The 16,185-nt window shown below is 40.7% G+C and overlaps 1 protein-coding gene across 3 annotated transcripts in view; it reads right to left on the bottom strand.

Moving 5' to 3' along the window:
• Nucleotides 1-13,586: 13,586 nt before the first annotated feature.
• Nucleotides 13,587-16,185, bottom strand: part of FGFR2 (fibroblast growth factor receptor 2) — an 85,667-nt gene continuing 83,068 nt past the window's right edge. For all 3 annotated transcript variants that reach the window (XM_055720674.1, XM_055720675.1, XM_055720672.1), the window contains one exon: nt 13,587-15,434. In XM_055720674.1, the coding sequence (XP_055576649.1) occupies nt 15,270-15,434 (165 nt within the window). In that variant the 3' untranslated portion in view covers nt 13,587-15,269. The remainder of the gene's footprint in view (nt 15,435-16,185) is intronic.

The raw sequence follows: 16,185 nt of genomic DNA on the forward strand, positions 1-16,185 counted from the left end.
CCAAACACAGGTTTGTATAAAAGAAATCATTGAAGTATACAATTCCCTGAATACAGCTGTGAGGTCAGGAGGTCAGACACATGCTGTGTTCCAATAGCAAAAGGTTAGAGCAGATTTTTAAATCCATTATGCTCAAGGGTATACTCAAAATCATAAAGAAAAGGTTTGCTTATTACTTGATATCTTCACAGCACATGCAAATCCTGAACACTAAATATAAGATTTGTATTAGAAGAGAGCTTTTTTTTTTCACAACATAACTATTTTGTAATCAAATGGCCACATCCAGATACCATGACAATAACTTAATGACAGAGGAACATGCAGCTGATACAAAATACAGTACAGCTCACCAACTCAGGCAGCATAACGTTGATGCAACTTCCTTGGTTATTCATTTATATTCTTTTACTCATTTATACTTGCTGATGCTCTCATTTACTTCGGTAATTCAGAAATTGAATTTATGATTTAATATGGCCTCAGGAAAGAACCCATAACCCTCAAATACCTGCAGTAGCAGTGAACTGATCAATACAACAATGGCATTCACATGAGTTTCAGCAGAGTACAGCTGAGGACTTGTGCTTAGCTCCGGGATACATGTGATAATTTAAAATAAAAAAATATATCTCCCTTCTGAAAGGTAAATGTAATCTAGCAATCTGGGATTCTGGCTACTCCAGAAGGATAAAGGAAAATGGATTTACTGGACTGCAACTGGGAATCTCAGCTTTTGGCCTTACAACAGTGTTTATTCTTGAAATTCATGTTTATCTGTTGGTTCATATGCTTATTTAGGAGTGGAATGAACTCCTTGATTGCTCAAATGAATTTTCAAGGCAATAAAGTATTTGACAGATTTCACTTCCCTGAATGCAGGGACTCCATGGAGAGATTACAACCTGTTTGGATGCTCTTGTTATTAAATCCACATCAGGATTTCCTTTCTTACATTCCTTTATTTCCCTTCTTTCATCAAATGTTCATAGAGCTGCTAAATGCTGCGAGCTAAAGCCATTTTATCCGATACTGATCCACCCCCACCTTCCCAGCTACATTTTCCAGCCACTGCTGCCAGTTTGCTCTGCCCCGCTGCATCAGACCAATACCCACATCTGCTCCTGTTTGTAAGACAACCTGGGGGACAAACCCCCAACACAGCTTGAGCACAAGCATACAAAGGCCATCTACAATAACAGAAACTTTCTTCTGTGGCAACAAAACTACTGTAGAGTCCCCAGTCTCCTTTTCCACTGGCCCACTTTCACCTGCCATCCCCCTCCCTTTTGGTACCACGCACCGATTTAAGAGCTGGCGTGGCTCCTCTCCGGGTGAAATGTAACCTTCAGCAAAGGGCAGGAGCAAACACATTTTCCTATACTTTCCCCCGCCCCCAATTAACCTTCTCCTATGTTTACAAGGCAAAATTATCAACATTAATCCCTTCCTCGTTATCACTTCAGCAGCTGCTGCAATTAGCCAGAAGTGCTGCACTCACTTTTTTCTCCCTTCTTTTTGGAGAGTTGGGCAAGCAGCCGTGATGCAATTGTGGCAAATAAAAAACTTCTGCCAAAACAACTGATTTTAAAGGTTGTTTTGCTACATGGTGAAGGATGGCAAGACTGCCGTGCTCCTAGTGTTTGAGCTCCCAAGAAGGGGGAACAAGGCCAAAGTGAGTTCAGTTCACTTTCCAAATAAATACTCACAGAGTATTTTGGCAAATATTCACCAGGTCTAGTCTGCGTCACATTTTTAATGTGTCCATTTCACATTGCCAAACTGATGAGACACTCCTGCTGCCTACAATGTTGTCCAGAAAGACATCTTCATAAGACAGCATTTGGAAGGCGATTAAACAAATAATAAAACCCTCCAGAATTCACCATCAACAGCTAAAAGTGATTTGTTTATATTTGTTACTGACCTTTTCTTCCTCAGGACAACTTTGGCTTGAGCACTGTTTGCATCGCCATGGAGGTGGGCCCAGGAAGGTGATCCAGAACCGTGGCATGTCCTGCTTACACTGACCACACTGCTGGACCCAGAGAGGCACCTGCTCCATGGCCCATCCCTGGGTCTGGCTTAGTGGGGGGCAGTCAAGGCACCTAAAAACCCTTTGCCATTTTCACCTCAATTACACAGAAGCCCCGATTCTGGTGTGTGAGCACATGATTTACACACAGCTTGATTGCAGTGGTAATAAAGGACGTGCCTGAAGCAAGCAAAGCATCCAGGCAGTTTGCTGAGTGAATGCCAGGGTTTTACAGCAGTGCTGTAAGGGAGAGGGAACCTCTCCACTTAGGAGTTTCAGAAAGAACCCATTAAAATTAGCAAGGCAGATACCTCTCCACTCACATCTTCCAAGCTTTACTCCCACAAAATCTATTAGGAAAAGGTGAAGACTGCAGTTCTGATTACCCTAATGAGTTTCAGCCTTATCTGCAGGCAGGCAGTGTCCATGCACTTAATCAAACACTTGATAGAGGAATTAAAAAGCCAGCAAAAATTAGCTTTTATTAAAATACCTGAAGCACAAACCAAGTTGCTTATAGCCACTGAAATAATAGTGCTGAGAATAACCAAAATTTGTACATGGAGCACACTTTATCCTCTAAGAAATTATTTACAGCCTCATCAGGGTGGAGTGACTTAGGGTAACAGGAGAGAGTGATTCACCTTCTGCATTAAAACACTCTCACTCCCTCTCGCCTCATTCTCATAGCTGTGATTACCTTAGGATCAATGGATTGCTCAGTAGGAGGCAAAACAAGGACAACTCCTTCAAGCTGGAGGTCAGGTTTATATCCTTAACCATTTAGTTTTGTAATTACACTCAGCTGTTAATGCCTCCTGATCTCAGTTTGCATGCCAGGTTATAAAAAAAAAAAAAACCAAAACCCCCCAAAAACCCACCACTACAAAAAACCCCACCTAAAACAAAAAGCCTGTCAGTATTGTTAGGATTGCAGTCATGGCTAAATCGCTTCGGATGCCTCTTTAAACTCCCTCCTGTCCTCATCCGAGTTCCCGTATTGCTGCTGACAGAGAGCAGGATGCTTTGTCCGGGCGAGTGCGCTGGATCCTTTTAGACTTCTGAGGTTGCTGACATTCTTGTTGCATTACGTGCCAAGCTTTGTACGTTATATCTATAACTTAAAAAAAATATATTTTAGGCAACCAGATATCCTGCTGGTCATAAGCGTAATCTGAATGTAAACGTCCAATACGAAGAATTTATCTAAAGGCTGCTCCAGTAAGTTTACATTGCTTTTAGGGGGCTTTTTGTATGTACCACTTACAGACCCAATGTCAAAATTACATTTTTCTTAATAAACTCATTTTCCTCTTTATCTGAAACAAAATGTTCTACGGTGATCAAATCAAAGAGCTGATCTTTTCAGATACAAACGAGAAGCTGCTGTGCTGTGTGTGAAGATTACTTCTACTCTGAGAAGGAGATTCCTCCAGGAAACTAATTCCACCCTTATCAATTAGCTCTTGGGATGGAAGGAATTTTATCTGGTAGAAAAGGGACAGAGAACTGGTCTGAAAACTCTACAACATTTTGCCAGCTGAACTGATAGTAGGGACACTACTCCGTGTATCCAATGTCTCAAACTATTTGAATCTTAACAATTCCTCTGACCAAATATGAATAAAACACAATAAAAATTGTCTAACAAGTTCATGAATGCTTGTATAAGTTTAATTAGATCTCTGTTTTAGGACAAGAGCCAGACTCAATACAATTGAAGGAGTAAGCCCTCGCCCAATGAACAAACCATCCCAGATCGGTCTTTACAGCATAGTTTTCAGTAAGTCGCATTAGAGGAGCTGAGAAGAAATAAATTTCTCTACCACAGCAAGTCGTTATTCAGATCTGGCAGCAATGGCAGTGACATTTTGGTAATACGTGGAGCTAATCAGAGCCCTTCATACAGCTTAGAAAAAGACAGAATGGGGTTTTTTTGGTGCTTTATCTGCAAAGCTAAGTGACAGATGTAACAGCGGCATATGATACCGGTCAGAGAAGGCTGAACTCAAGTGGGTGCTTTTCATTGCCTGCCAAACCAGAGCAGCTTTGAAACATTCCTGTAAGAAGAGGAAGATTTAGAAGTGTCTCTCTGAACCCCACTGTTCCAGCTGCTTCTCAGACTTATGACTTCAAACTACAATCCAGCTGCTGGTATTTTCATTCCAATTAAGTTTTGAGTGTTTTTTAAACAAAATATTTTCATAGAGCAACTATTAAGAGATTTCATCATGATCTGATTTCAAACAACAAATGCTTACTGAATAGCAGAGACCGAGACCGAGAGATGAAGAAACGTGTGTTTGGAGATTATAAAAATGCTAAAAGGATTTAACTTGGCAAGCAGAAGCCTGAGAGATCAGTTTGACTCAAGGGATGCCAAAGTATTGAGGGCTGTGGTAAACAGTAACGCAGACCTCCTCTGTAAGCTGTCCATTAATAAGGGACCTGAGGGACACATTATAAAATTAACAATTGGAATTTTTAAAACAAATCCAAAATCCAGCGGAGTGCGTGCGGTGTCCAGGCTACATGGTCAATGCAGTAGACTTCTTTGAAGATCACACTGCAGAGGCACTGGAAGTGGGGGTTTTGTTCTAAAATAGATCGGAGATTAATTTTTTAGGGGGTAAAGTGGCAGCTCGTAAGGCCAGGATGAAAGTTGCTTGCTCCTGCAGCCAGCAGCGTGAATGTGGGTCAGGCACACGGGACTTGGGGAGCTTTAGCAAGGCTGGGGGTGCCCTGGGGGAAAAAGCAAATGTGGGAGAGCACATTTTTACCCCCATCAGCTGCTTCTTCCCCTGCTACTGTCAGCTGAGAAGCTGTGGGTGGCTGGTGCTGCAACAGGGAGCAGAGAAGGTGTTCACAGAGAAGAGATGAACATTACAAGCAATGTTCCTCTCAGGGCCTTGGTTTTGGAGCTGTAGTTTCTTTCCCCAGAGCCTCCCAGCAGCCTTTCTGGAGACAGCAAACAGCAGCAAATTGCTCCGGGTACTGAGCACCGGTAGCAGCGAACCGTCTGACTCAGTGGTCCGAGAATCTGATCCCGAATTGCAGCCAGTAAACCTCCTAGCACACCAAGCTTAGGATACATCACCTTTGAACCCTCACCGTATCACACCAGCTACCACAAGATTCCAGAGAATCCAACATTTTTCTGTTAATGACGGGAAAAGTGAGTGCTGACGGCTGCGCCGGCACCCACACAGCTCCGCAGCCATCTCCCGCACGGCCGGGGCGTCCTGCTGCTGGGGGCGGCCGCGTGTTTAAAAGCGGTCAGCACGTTCCTTTCATGCGGAGCTTCTCTGTAACTAATTATTATAACGAAATGGCCAAGTACATGGGGGATAAACACACAGTCATGCTTTCCTACAGCCTCACGGTCCCAGCATGTGAAACACTCGCAGCTATCTGAATGGCCACGGCCATTCCACCATCAGAAAAAGGTTACTGGTGCCTGACACGCATTTTTTGAAATGGTATGCTGGAAGGCAAGCCTCACACCCTTCAGAGATTCATTGCCTTTTGCAGAACAGCATAAAGTGGGGATTTAGGGATGGAGGCAACTTCCTCAGCACATTACTCTGGCACCATACGAAATGTAGTCACGTGGCTGCTGGCAAAAAGCTTGCTTTTGATGGCATCAGCTGGCCAGAGATCCTGCTGAGAGAGATCCTCGTTACTTTCTCATGGTGAGTCTTGAGTACTGGCTCCATAGCAGATTCAAAACAGAAGCAGTTCAGATAAAGATGGGTTTGTAATGAAAAATAAGTGTACAAGAATGACTTGCTTGTCTATCAAACCCAGGATTAGGTGCCAGAAACACCGACTGACCTAACACATAGATCGAGCAAAAAAGGAAAAGGCTTAGTTTCTTAGGTTTTTTAAACTTTTTCTATTGCTGTGAAAGTTGAGTCCCATCTTTCACTGTCAGAAAAATGTCAGGTTCTTTCCGTTGGGCTAAAATGTTCTTGGGTTCTCCCCTCCTCAGTCTCTATAGGAATATATTCTTGATCTCCTATATAAGAATCAACTCAATATGTGGACTGCATAAGGAGCACAGGCACTATCATCTGCATGTCTTTGCCTTTTCATACTATATGAAGAGCACATACTAATTTACACTTGCTTCTCTCTGCAACGGATATAACAGCAATATCAATGCTGCATTTGTTAATGTGTGTAACTTCAAGGAATTGTCCTCAAAGGATAAACAATGGAGGAAAGAATAAAGCCTTAAAATGTTTTGGACTCGCTACATGAATATCACAGCTGCTTTGAGGAAAAAGAATTGCAGTCAGTGGCAAATAAATAAATAGATAAAATAAAGCTACTTCTGCTTGATGGTGTTTTCCTGGAAGTCTGTTGCTGGGGTATGGCTGTACATAGAAACACCGTGGAAATCAAGAACTCCAAAGCTATTTAAGAAAGTGTTTACAAATCCAGTATGCAACTTGGTCGTGTTTGTATCATATCTTTGCTACTAATTAATGAAGCGGGAACATTCCCCCCCAAAAGGAACATACTGTTCATGACTGCGGTGTCACTCAGAGTGAAAGCAGACACGGCGCCTGCAGAAACCAAACAAATTTAGTGACTTACCACTTTGTCATCTGATGCTCCTTTTACCCCTACTCCCTACTCTAGGACCGAAAGTAAACCCTAGACTCTTGCCTGCCCCTTGGCTCTTTATTTCTTAAAAAAATACATGTAGACCTTTGGGGGTGTATTTTGAGAGACTTAAAATACCCTGGCAAAACTACCATCTTTTCTTTGTTTAGACTCCACGCTTCTGGAAGCTCCAGCTCTAATGACATTTGAGGATTTCATGAGCAGTATCTGGAAACTTCAGCTGAACTGATTGATTGTGTTTAATTGCATTTTGGTTTCTTCAACGCAGTACCATAAATCTTCTGCTTGTCAAACAGAGGGAGTTGGTTAATGGAGCAATGGCTGTCTGTAGTTACAAAGAAATCTCAACAAAATATGAAAGTCTTTGAGGATGTATGGGTTTTAACTACTGATGTGGCGTGTGCTCTGGGCTGCGGGTGTGAGGGCAGGAGTTGGAGGAGGCTCCGGCAAGAGATACAACTACCATGGCGCTACAAAAAGCAAGGGACTTCTGCCTCTTTGCTTCTCATCTGTCTGCAACGAGTCAAACAAAGCCTAAAGAAAACCACAGCAGATTTTTTTCCCCTTGTCTATTGCAACACCATGAATAAAGGGAGCTCAGCACGCATGTTGCTTAACGGTGAAGCCAACTTACATATGCAGGAAAATAGAGATTACAAGATCCAAGTCTGGAACCAAGTAACAGCTTTCATATTTAAGGCAAGCAGTATCAAAAGGGAGACCAGGCATGAAACTTTGGGGTGATTTTAAGACTTGTTGTTGTTTCCCAACTATTAAGCCAGATGAGGATCCACAGAGTATTTGCAAACAATGAAGCAAAGAGTCAAGTGAGGAGCAAGCTAAGAGCTGCCAAACGCTAACAGGAAAAAAACCTAACAATTTTAACTCACAATAAAAACATTTCTCCTTCAGAATTTTTATCCGGTTAGTAACATTTGTATTGACTCTTCCAGAACCCTACCATGATCATGTCTATTACGTGGTTACCGAACATTTATATGGTGTTAGCTTCATTGTCTAGCAACCTGTAGGGTTACACCTACAAAAAGTCTTCCATAGGTCTAGTATGTATAGACAATTCGAGGTAGATATAGAATTTTTACTGAAAAATACCAAAAAAAGGGGTACTGAACATTAAAAAATAAACCAATGCATCATACTTCCTTGACCAGCTGATAAATATATATTACATCTCCTCTGACATGAATAAAGTCTTGGATTACATCAGCTGAAGAAGTCCACCATTTGTTATAACAGCTGTCAGGGAACAAATCTTGGAAATTTTAAATGAGAGGAAAAATATGAATTTGGACAAATAGATCTGCAAATTTTTATTACTTACAATTCCCTAGCAGAAATCCTTGGTTTTGTCTGTTTGTTTGTTTGTTTTGTTCCCAAATCCATGACCCGAAAAACACAAATACTTTTTGAAAAAAAAATCTTACTGCAAAGTAAATGAAATACAGTCCAGAAAAATGGTGAGAAGAGGGAGTGTTCATGAAAGAATATGCTTCAGACAAGCTGGATGTGCCAGGCAAGTCGCATGCTGGCAGCTTCGTTTCAAACCCGTTGGCAGCTCCACAGGAGATGAGCACACAGGCATTCGGGTTGGCGGCTTCCTGGAGCTGATGAGGAGAAAATGACCAGTTTCATAAGGAAACACTTTGAATCGAGATCCAGTGCCAACGGCGCAAGTTTTCTTCTCTCACCTCTTCTCTTGCAGAGCGCTGCTTGCCTGTGGCAGGCCAGCGCTCTCCCTTCTTCTGGAGGCCCCTGCGCGCATCTTCTGTACCACCGCTGCCAAGGTTGCACCGAAAAGGTCCCTCGCCTCCAAACTGATTTTGCACCAGCACAAACCGCACGTTGTGTGTTCTGTCCCACCCTCTCCAAACACAGCTCATCGAGCAAAGATCAAAGGCATCCTTTTGCCACCATGCTTAATTGCTCCCCTCAGGAAACCTCGTCGCGGGCCAGCTGCAGGTACGCGTGGTCGGAGTTTCCTCAGGAGCACTGGCACTAACCTTTCGTCACGGCAAACTGTTCCCAGGTGCTCTTGGCACTTCGGACTTCACACATAACGCTCAAAATGCAGGCGTGGGGTAAGAAGATGCAACTCCATTTTCTCCACTGCTGTCAGAGCCCCCCCTCTCCAGACTGGATCAGCCTGCTCTTCTGAACACCCAAACCACTGTCCCCATGGCAGATCCCTCACTTCCCGGATTTAGCAATACAGCAGCATTCAGCTGTCAGTCTGTGCATCTCTGTGGCTACAAACTTTGGGAAAAGAAAGTTCTGTATGCTGCTGAAAGGCCCTGAAGAAAATTATAGTTGTGCCAGGGAAACACGTCTAGACAAAATATTGCACCTTGGCTACCTCCTCTGAGATGTCTTTAAAACAGTCCTTGGCATTATTGATCTTTTTTTCCATAAATTGTAATTCACTTTGGTTTCAGTATAATGGGCCATAGATTTCTCCAGACAGCAGTGACACTGGGGTTTTTGTCTGCCGTCCTATTTCTCCACTCTCTCCCTATTGCCTCAGACAATTCAAAGGCGCGATGCCATAGCAGAAGAGATGAGTTGCTCCTCTGCCACAAGGAAATATTAGTCCTCCCTGGAAATCCTTTGAGGCCTTGGAAAAACTTGCCCACTAATTCATTATTTCAGGGGAGGCAACCTGGTCACAGCACACGGAGCTGGTCAGTGGTCATGGCACCAGGCTCTTCACAACCCCCCCGAGATATACTGGCCTTGCTCACAGGGGTCTGGTTGTAGGGGACAATAGCTGGTGCATCAGGAAAAAGCCTGTCAAAATATTGATAGGTGCTCTAAGCGATACAATCATTGATAGTTAGAAGTGTATTCCTCAAGAAATTCTGGTACTTGGAGAAAACAATCATCATCAGGCTGAACCAGAAATAAAACATTTTAAAAGGGCAATTATTTGCACTACTTTGATCTCACTTTGAGTTAGTCTAACCATTCTGTTTCAATAAAACCAAAATACCCCATTCTTACTTTGACTTTATATCTTATTGTCTATTAATAAATAGTTACTACATAAAATGACTTCATTTCCTTCTGACAAGATGACTCCGATAGGGTCATTTCATTCTAATAAGGTCAAAATACTTTATGTTCTGCAAGACACTCATGCTTTAGAAAGCTTTTGACAAAACAGTGTTTTCCACTGCATAGGAATTCAATCAGAAAATTTTTGGCCAGCTGTGATAATCAAAAGCAAGCCACGACCTGACTTCTAAAATCCAAATGTCTTAATAGAGGGGGATACCTCTCTCGTTAAATGCATCACTAAATTGAATTTACTGCACAATACATTCCACCGACAACTTCCACATGAGCCAGTGCAGCTTCCCAGTACTCTAGAAACCTGGGTTACTTTTGGCCAATAATGCAGATTTCCAAAATCACTGAACATTTCAGCTGGAAGGGACCCTGGAGACCACCTTGGGCAACCTTGTTGGAAGCAGGGCCTTACACCGTTATCCACAGCTCTGCCCAGCCGGGGTTTGCCTGTCTACAGCCAGGCAGATTCCACTGCTTCTCTGGGCAGTTTATCCCTGTGCCCAAGTAGTCTCATCGTGAAAAAATTGTTTCCAAAATCCAGAGAGAAATATCCTGAAGCAACTGGTGCCTCATGCCCCTTGTTCTGTCTCCATGCTTCCTTGTGAAGACAATGACTGCCTCAATCTTCCCTCTCCTTGAAGTGTTTTGTGGAAAATCTGGTTAATGGGAGTTTTGCATAGGTAAAAGGGGATAAAAAAGATGACTTGCTCCACAGTCTACTGCATTTTAGCTGCTTGGACTCACGGTGACAAAAGCTCGGGACACAGACATATTTACGGGCACAGAGGGATTGACCGTCTTTCCAAGCACAAAATGTCGGTGGTAACTTATGTTTCACCACAACCAACTTATTTACTGTGGAAAAATCAATAACATATTTTTATAATAATTACTTTAAATTATGAATTATGCAGATTCAGAAGTTCCGGATGGCAGAATGGACAGATGACTTTTCAAAAACAGGTGGTGGCTGGCTTTTTTTTCCCCTTCTATGGCTTATTTTTTCCTTGTATGAATAGGAACTTTTTTGTCTCAGTTACCCCCCGCCCCAAGTACATTCAGCTTCTAAAAAAAATAATGCAGAAACATTCTGGAAAGTTTGCTAAAGGACTTGTTTTCTAACAGTTTTTTATGTTTCCTTAACAACAATCAGATACTGATTCGAGCAGCTGCTCTGCATGTACTTGAAATTCCCTGGACTATAGAAAGTCCCCAACACTTGCCATTCAGGATCTGCAGGACATGAGCTTTCTCATCACAGGCTTGGAGGACAGGAGGAAAGGTAACAACCAGTTCCCTTGACTGCTGAGTTTTGCTCACTGTTGAGCCACAAGAACATGTTTGCTTTAAACTGAAAGAAGGGAGATGTAGATGAGCAGTGAGGCAGAAATTGTTCCCCGTGAGGGCGGCGAGGCGCTGGCCCAGGCTGCCCAGAGCAGCTGTGGGTGCCCCATCCCTGGCAGTGCTCAAGGCCAGGCTGGATGGGGCTGGGAGCAGCCTGGGCTGGGGGGAGGGGGCCCTGCCCGGGGCACGGGGTGGGACGAGATGGTCTTTGAGGTCCCTTCCAACCCAAACCATTATGTGACTATGAACTGGGGGAAGGTCAATGGTACCCATAGGTACGCTGCTCCTACCACTGATTAATTCCACTATCCAGAAGGTTTCCACCTAGCCTGGATGGGTCTTGCATCACTTTTCAGGCACTGGATCTGAAGCTTTTAGGGAAGAGACATTTATTATTAAGAAATATTTTACTCTAACAGCACCTTATATACCCTGATCAAGACAACTCTTAACCTTCTCTTGGTTTAATTAATTACATTGAGATCACTGAATCTCTCACCAAAAAGATGGACTCCGGACCTCAGGGTTTTGTGGTGCTCTTTTCTCAAGGAACTGACATGAAGATGAGTAGATTTTGTACACAGCTTTGCTCATGTTACTTCCAGAAATAAAACAGCAAATTTACCTGTCTTTTGACAAATTTGAAACCCAGAACATGCAGTTCAACTCTTACTTTTGTAAAAGCAGAACACACCAGATATTGAATCATATGAAACTAACAGAAGCTATATTCTTATCTGTTGTATATAGCCCATGTTACTTGCCATATTATAGTAAAAAAAGTGGGGAGAAACCCAAAACAGGTAATATGAACTTGCTTACGGACTTGAGCCAGAACAAACCTGCTTTCGACATCCATATTTCCTCATCTGTTATGCAGAGTTGATTCAAGTCAATACATAAATGGGGGACAAGGAACAACTAGGTGCTGCAGGAATCTGACTATATGTAACATAATCCTCATTATCCACACCAATATAAATTCATTTCCCCACATAACGTTACTTTTCATTATTGCTTTGTTATTAAGGGTAACTTTATTTCCAGATGAGATAGCAATCCAAATTCCTAACCCCTTCTTCTCATGAAAGAGCCAAAGGTAGGCATGGCAATAAAGAATACTTCCCCTTCAGACAAATTTCAACGCCAGATTTTATTTTCTGCTTCCTAGATTCCTCTTGCAGCTCTACACACAGAGGATGTTCTGCCTCTCCCCCAGCAACCGAGTGCCTCTGTGCCCTGTTCTAGAGCCAGTTTTCATAGAAGGAAATTAGTCAGCAGTCAATGGTGAAGAAAGTCTTCAGATAGCAGGAAAGAATAAAAGCTTAATCCAGGGATCACAGTATAAAATTAGGAAAACAGCATAAGGTATTTCAGCCAACATTTGTGAAATCATGGTCTAACTCCAAGGTGCGAATCTAAATCTTGGAGAGCTAAACCAAAAAACGAACAAAGGAAAACCAAACTGTTTAAAACAAGATCAGGGTAATGAAATAAGCTTACGTTATTTAACAGCACCTTTCCATCATGTTTCTGAGTTTTCACATACTGTTATTTTAAAAAGATATCAAAGCAGGCAAGATGTATTTAAATTAATTTCCACATGAGCAGAGCAAGACTCAAGATCTTCAAATACACTTTAAGAGAATTTTAAAAACCAGATGTGTGTCATTAAGGATACTGTGGTTTCTGTCAGACAGTAGCTACCATTACTGCTAATAGCAATAGATGTTGAGGGGAAAGGAACTTGTTATTTTTCAGTAGAGCCAGTGGGAATTTTTCAAGCAGATAATTCCTAGTTGGAAAACACAAGTTTTTGACAGGTATGTTTTTAGAAAGTTTCTTGGGATTGGTATGGGATATCTGGTCAAAGTAGAGAGACGAAAAGAAACCAAAGAATAGTCTGGTGTCTGGAGCACCCTTACAGCATGTGGTGAAGACCAGGTTCAACAACTTTTTTCCAGCTAACCTGCAAAAGTAATGTGACCACAAAGTTCCCATTTCTGTCTCAAGCACTAGTTGTTTTGGAGAGTCTTCCTTCTGTTTTCAAGTTTGTTTTTTTTTTTAAAAAAAAAAGTTATAGTCTTTCCACGATGACTCTCTTACCATCTAGTTTTTCCCTATGTTTTTTTTAAATCTCATATACAAACATTCCTCCAGCCTCTCCAGTATGAATGAGAAATGTCACTAATCAAAGGATACACCCTGACTAAATAAAAAGAGAATATTTTTTATATCTATATTATGAACACTTCAAACCATTTGCCAGAAAATAGTGTCCCACCACACAAACACCAAAGATTGTATGTTTGTTTACTCAAACAACTCATGTTATTCATGAGCAGACATTTTATAAGACAGAGGCTAAAATATTATTCCTGAAAGAATTGCTCTGTACTATAGGATCTACGATAAAGTCAAAAGGAAGCATTTCTGGATGTGTTCCATCACTTGATGTGCAGGAAACCATTTTGTATGACACAAAGGATTAGGAAAAATAAGCTGCATGACATTTATTTTGCAATTTTAACATTAATATCTGTAGAAACATTTTATTGTCAGTACAAAAGTTAACAGATTTTAAGTCTTTTAACCCAATTTGTAAAAAACAAAAACACCCCCCCCCAAAAAAAAACCCCAAAACAAATAAAAAAAAAAACAAAACCAAAAACAATAACCACACCACCACATAAAACAGTGTAATTTGCATTCATATTGCATGGCCATATCAGTGTGAGTGTTCTAAATGTAAAAACACAAGACTTCCATATAAAAGATACAAACAACAGTGATATTTTAGCAGAGGCCAGTGCTATACCTACTGTTATGGAATGGATCAGAAGGAAATACTGGAGTCAACATGAATTAATCCCTTAAAAAGATGCTGATATTCCTATGGCAAATTGTCATTATAAACAACTTCTCTCTTTTTAACTTAAGTTACAATAGAGGGTCAGTCTAAAAGGCAAAAGATCCAGGCCAAAATATCTGGAACCCATTATCCAACTCAGGGAAGAGAATTGTAGTTAATTTGATGCATGTGCAACTTGGGGTAGAAGCTCAGCTCCTTTTAGAGCAGTATGTTCTGCTATGGTTATAGACAAATTCATGTCTTTCCTTACTTTAGGAATCTTTAAAAATTTCTTTTTGTTTTTTTGTTTCTTTTGTGTGTGGAATGTTTCTGGAGTTTGGCCATGGGAAATCTTGCTAAAGAGTTGAACTGTTAAAGTGACAGGTATTGAGAATAAAAGACTTTCACGTTAAAGGATTTGGTTTTGCTAAGAATAATCATCTGACACTGCAGGTTTTAAACACAAATAAATCAAAAGTTTAATTTCCCAAAATTAGTTATATACTGTAAATATTTCTTTTTTTAAAGATCTGAAAACTAGTAAAGTCTGAGCAATATATCTACTAGTCCTCTGTGCTGCCTGCATAGAAATGCCATTTAAATTACAAAAACACAACAACCCTATAAACGATTAACTGTTTTGTACATTACCAATTAGTTAATAAATTAATGATATACCATTTTCCCTGAAAGCAAAGTATTTTCCACCTTTGGATGGTGAAAATTAAGAAATTCTGTGTAAGAACAGCATTTAGCAAATAGCTGTTAAAAAAGAGACTAATTTGCTAGGTGGATTGGGACATCCATTTTTAAATCAATACAAAAAATAATTCATTGTAAATATATATAATATATATTTATACATATTTTGAATATATTTACATACATCCAGCACCTATATACTGCATTTGTGCTCTGTAAGTGTGTGCCAACATATATTTTCTCCAAATATTACAAAATAAACAAGAAAGGCAGACCCAGAGTTTGCCTCAAGTCCAACTGGTCCATTGTACAAACCAAGTCTGTTGCAGCTTACAAGAGTCAGGAAATCGATAGCAATGGGTATCTAGACACAGCTCATAAACATTCTTCTTTGTTGGGAATATTCAAAAGCTGCAAATCATGAGATTCTCTATGTAGGTTCTGACTGCTTTCCTCCAAGTTTTGGTTTGGGTTTTTTTTTTTTTTTCCTTTTTCTTCTTTTTTTCCATATTTCATATGTACAAGCAGAAACATTAAGGTCCTGGAGAAAAGATTTTGTTTTGTATACGGTAGGTAGCTTGATGTTCTTGGTTCTTTATTCCTCTGTATGATTTCTTTTCATGTTTTAACACTTCCATTCATGTGTTGGTACTTGGGAAGACAAGGTTCGTAAGGCATTGGATCGGGAGAAAAAACAGAGTCATCACCTGAAGAACACGAACTCCTCGTGTCAGGGTAACTAGGTGAATACTGTTCCAGAGGTCCACTGAGGTCCAGATACTCCTATGACAAAAGAAAGAAGCTGCAGTTTCAGACAGCAAATAAAACTGACAAGAACATGTCACCACTGCTTTGATTTGCCTTGATCACTCAGTGGGTAAAAGAACAGCTTAAAAATGACATTTCTGTAGTGCAATTGCATTCAAAAGTGCCTGTTGCTTAAATATATCATAAAACAAAGAGCTTCAATAGAGAAAGAAAACCCAACCAATAACAGGGTACTTTTCTGAAGTCCAACATCACCAGCATTAGCCGCGTCAGTGGAAATAAACATGCCAACCACATCAAAAGAGGACTTTTTCACTCACAATGATAAAAATGAAATTTCATCCTAAATAGAACCATTTTTCTTTAGCACATGGTAATGATTTGGAGAGGGAAAGATACTTCCAACTTTATATTCCTTTGGTCACTTTGAATATCTGTTTTATATACTGTGATATTAAATTTGTGTTTAAACATGCAGTGGCATATGTGCAAAAAAGCACTGATAGGAAAACAAAATTAAATTCACTATATTTGGGATTTTTACACTACATATTGGGGTGTGTGTGTGTGTGTCCCAGAGTAGCTGTGACCAAAGCAGTCATTAAAAAAGGAAGTAATATCTGCTGAATCCAAGTTTGGGGTTAAGGCTCTTTTGCTAGAAACAACAGTTTTGGCAAGAGAATAAAGTTATTTTTTTCCCTTGAAATGTTCCTTCTCTTTCAACTTCTAAAGGCAGCTGCATTCATTTAAATGCAATCTCTTCATT

Source organism: Falco cherrug, chromosome 9 (assembly GCF_023634085.1).
Source record: "Falco cherrug isolate bFalChe1 chromosome 9, bFalChe1.pri, whole genome shotgun sequence".
NCBI lineage: Eukaryota > Metazoa > Chordata > Aves > Falconiformes > Falconidae > Falco > Falco cherrug.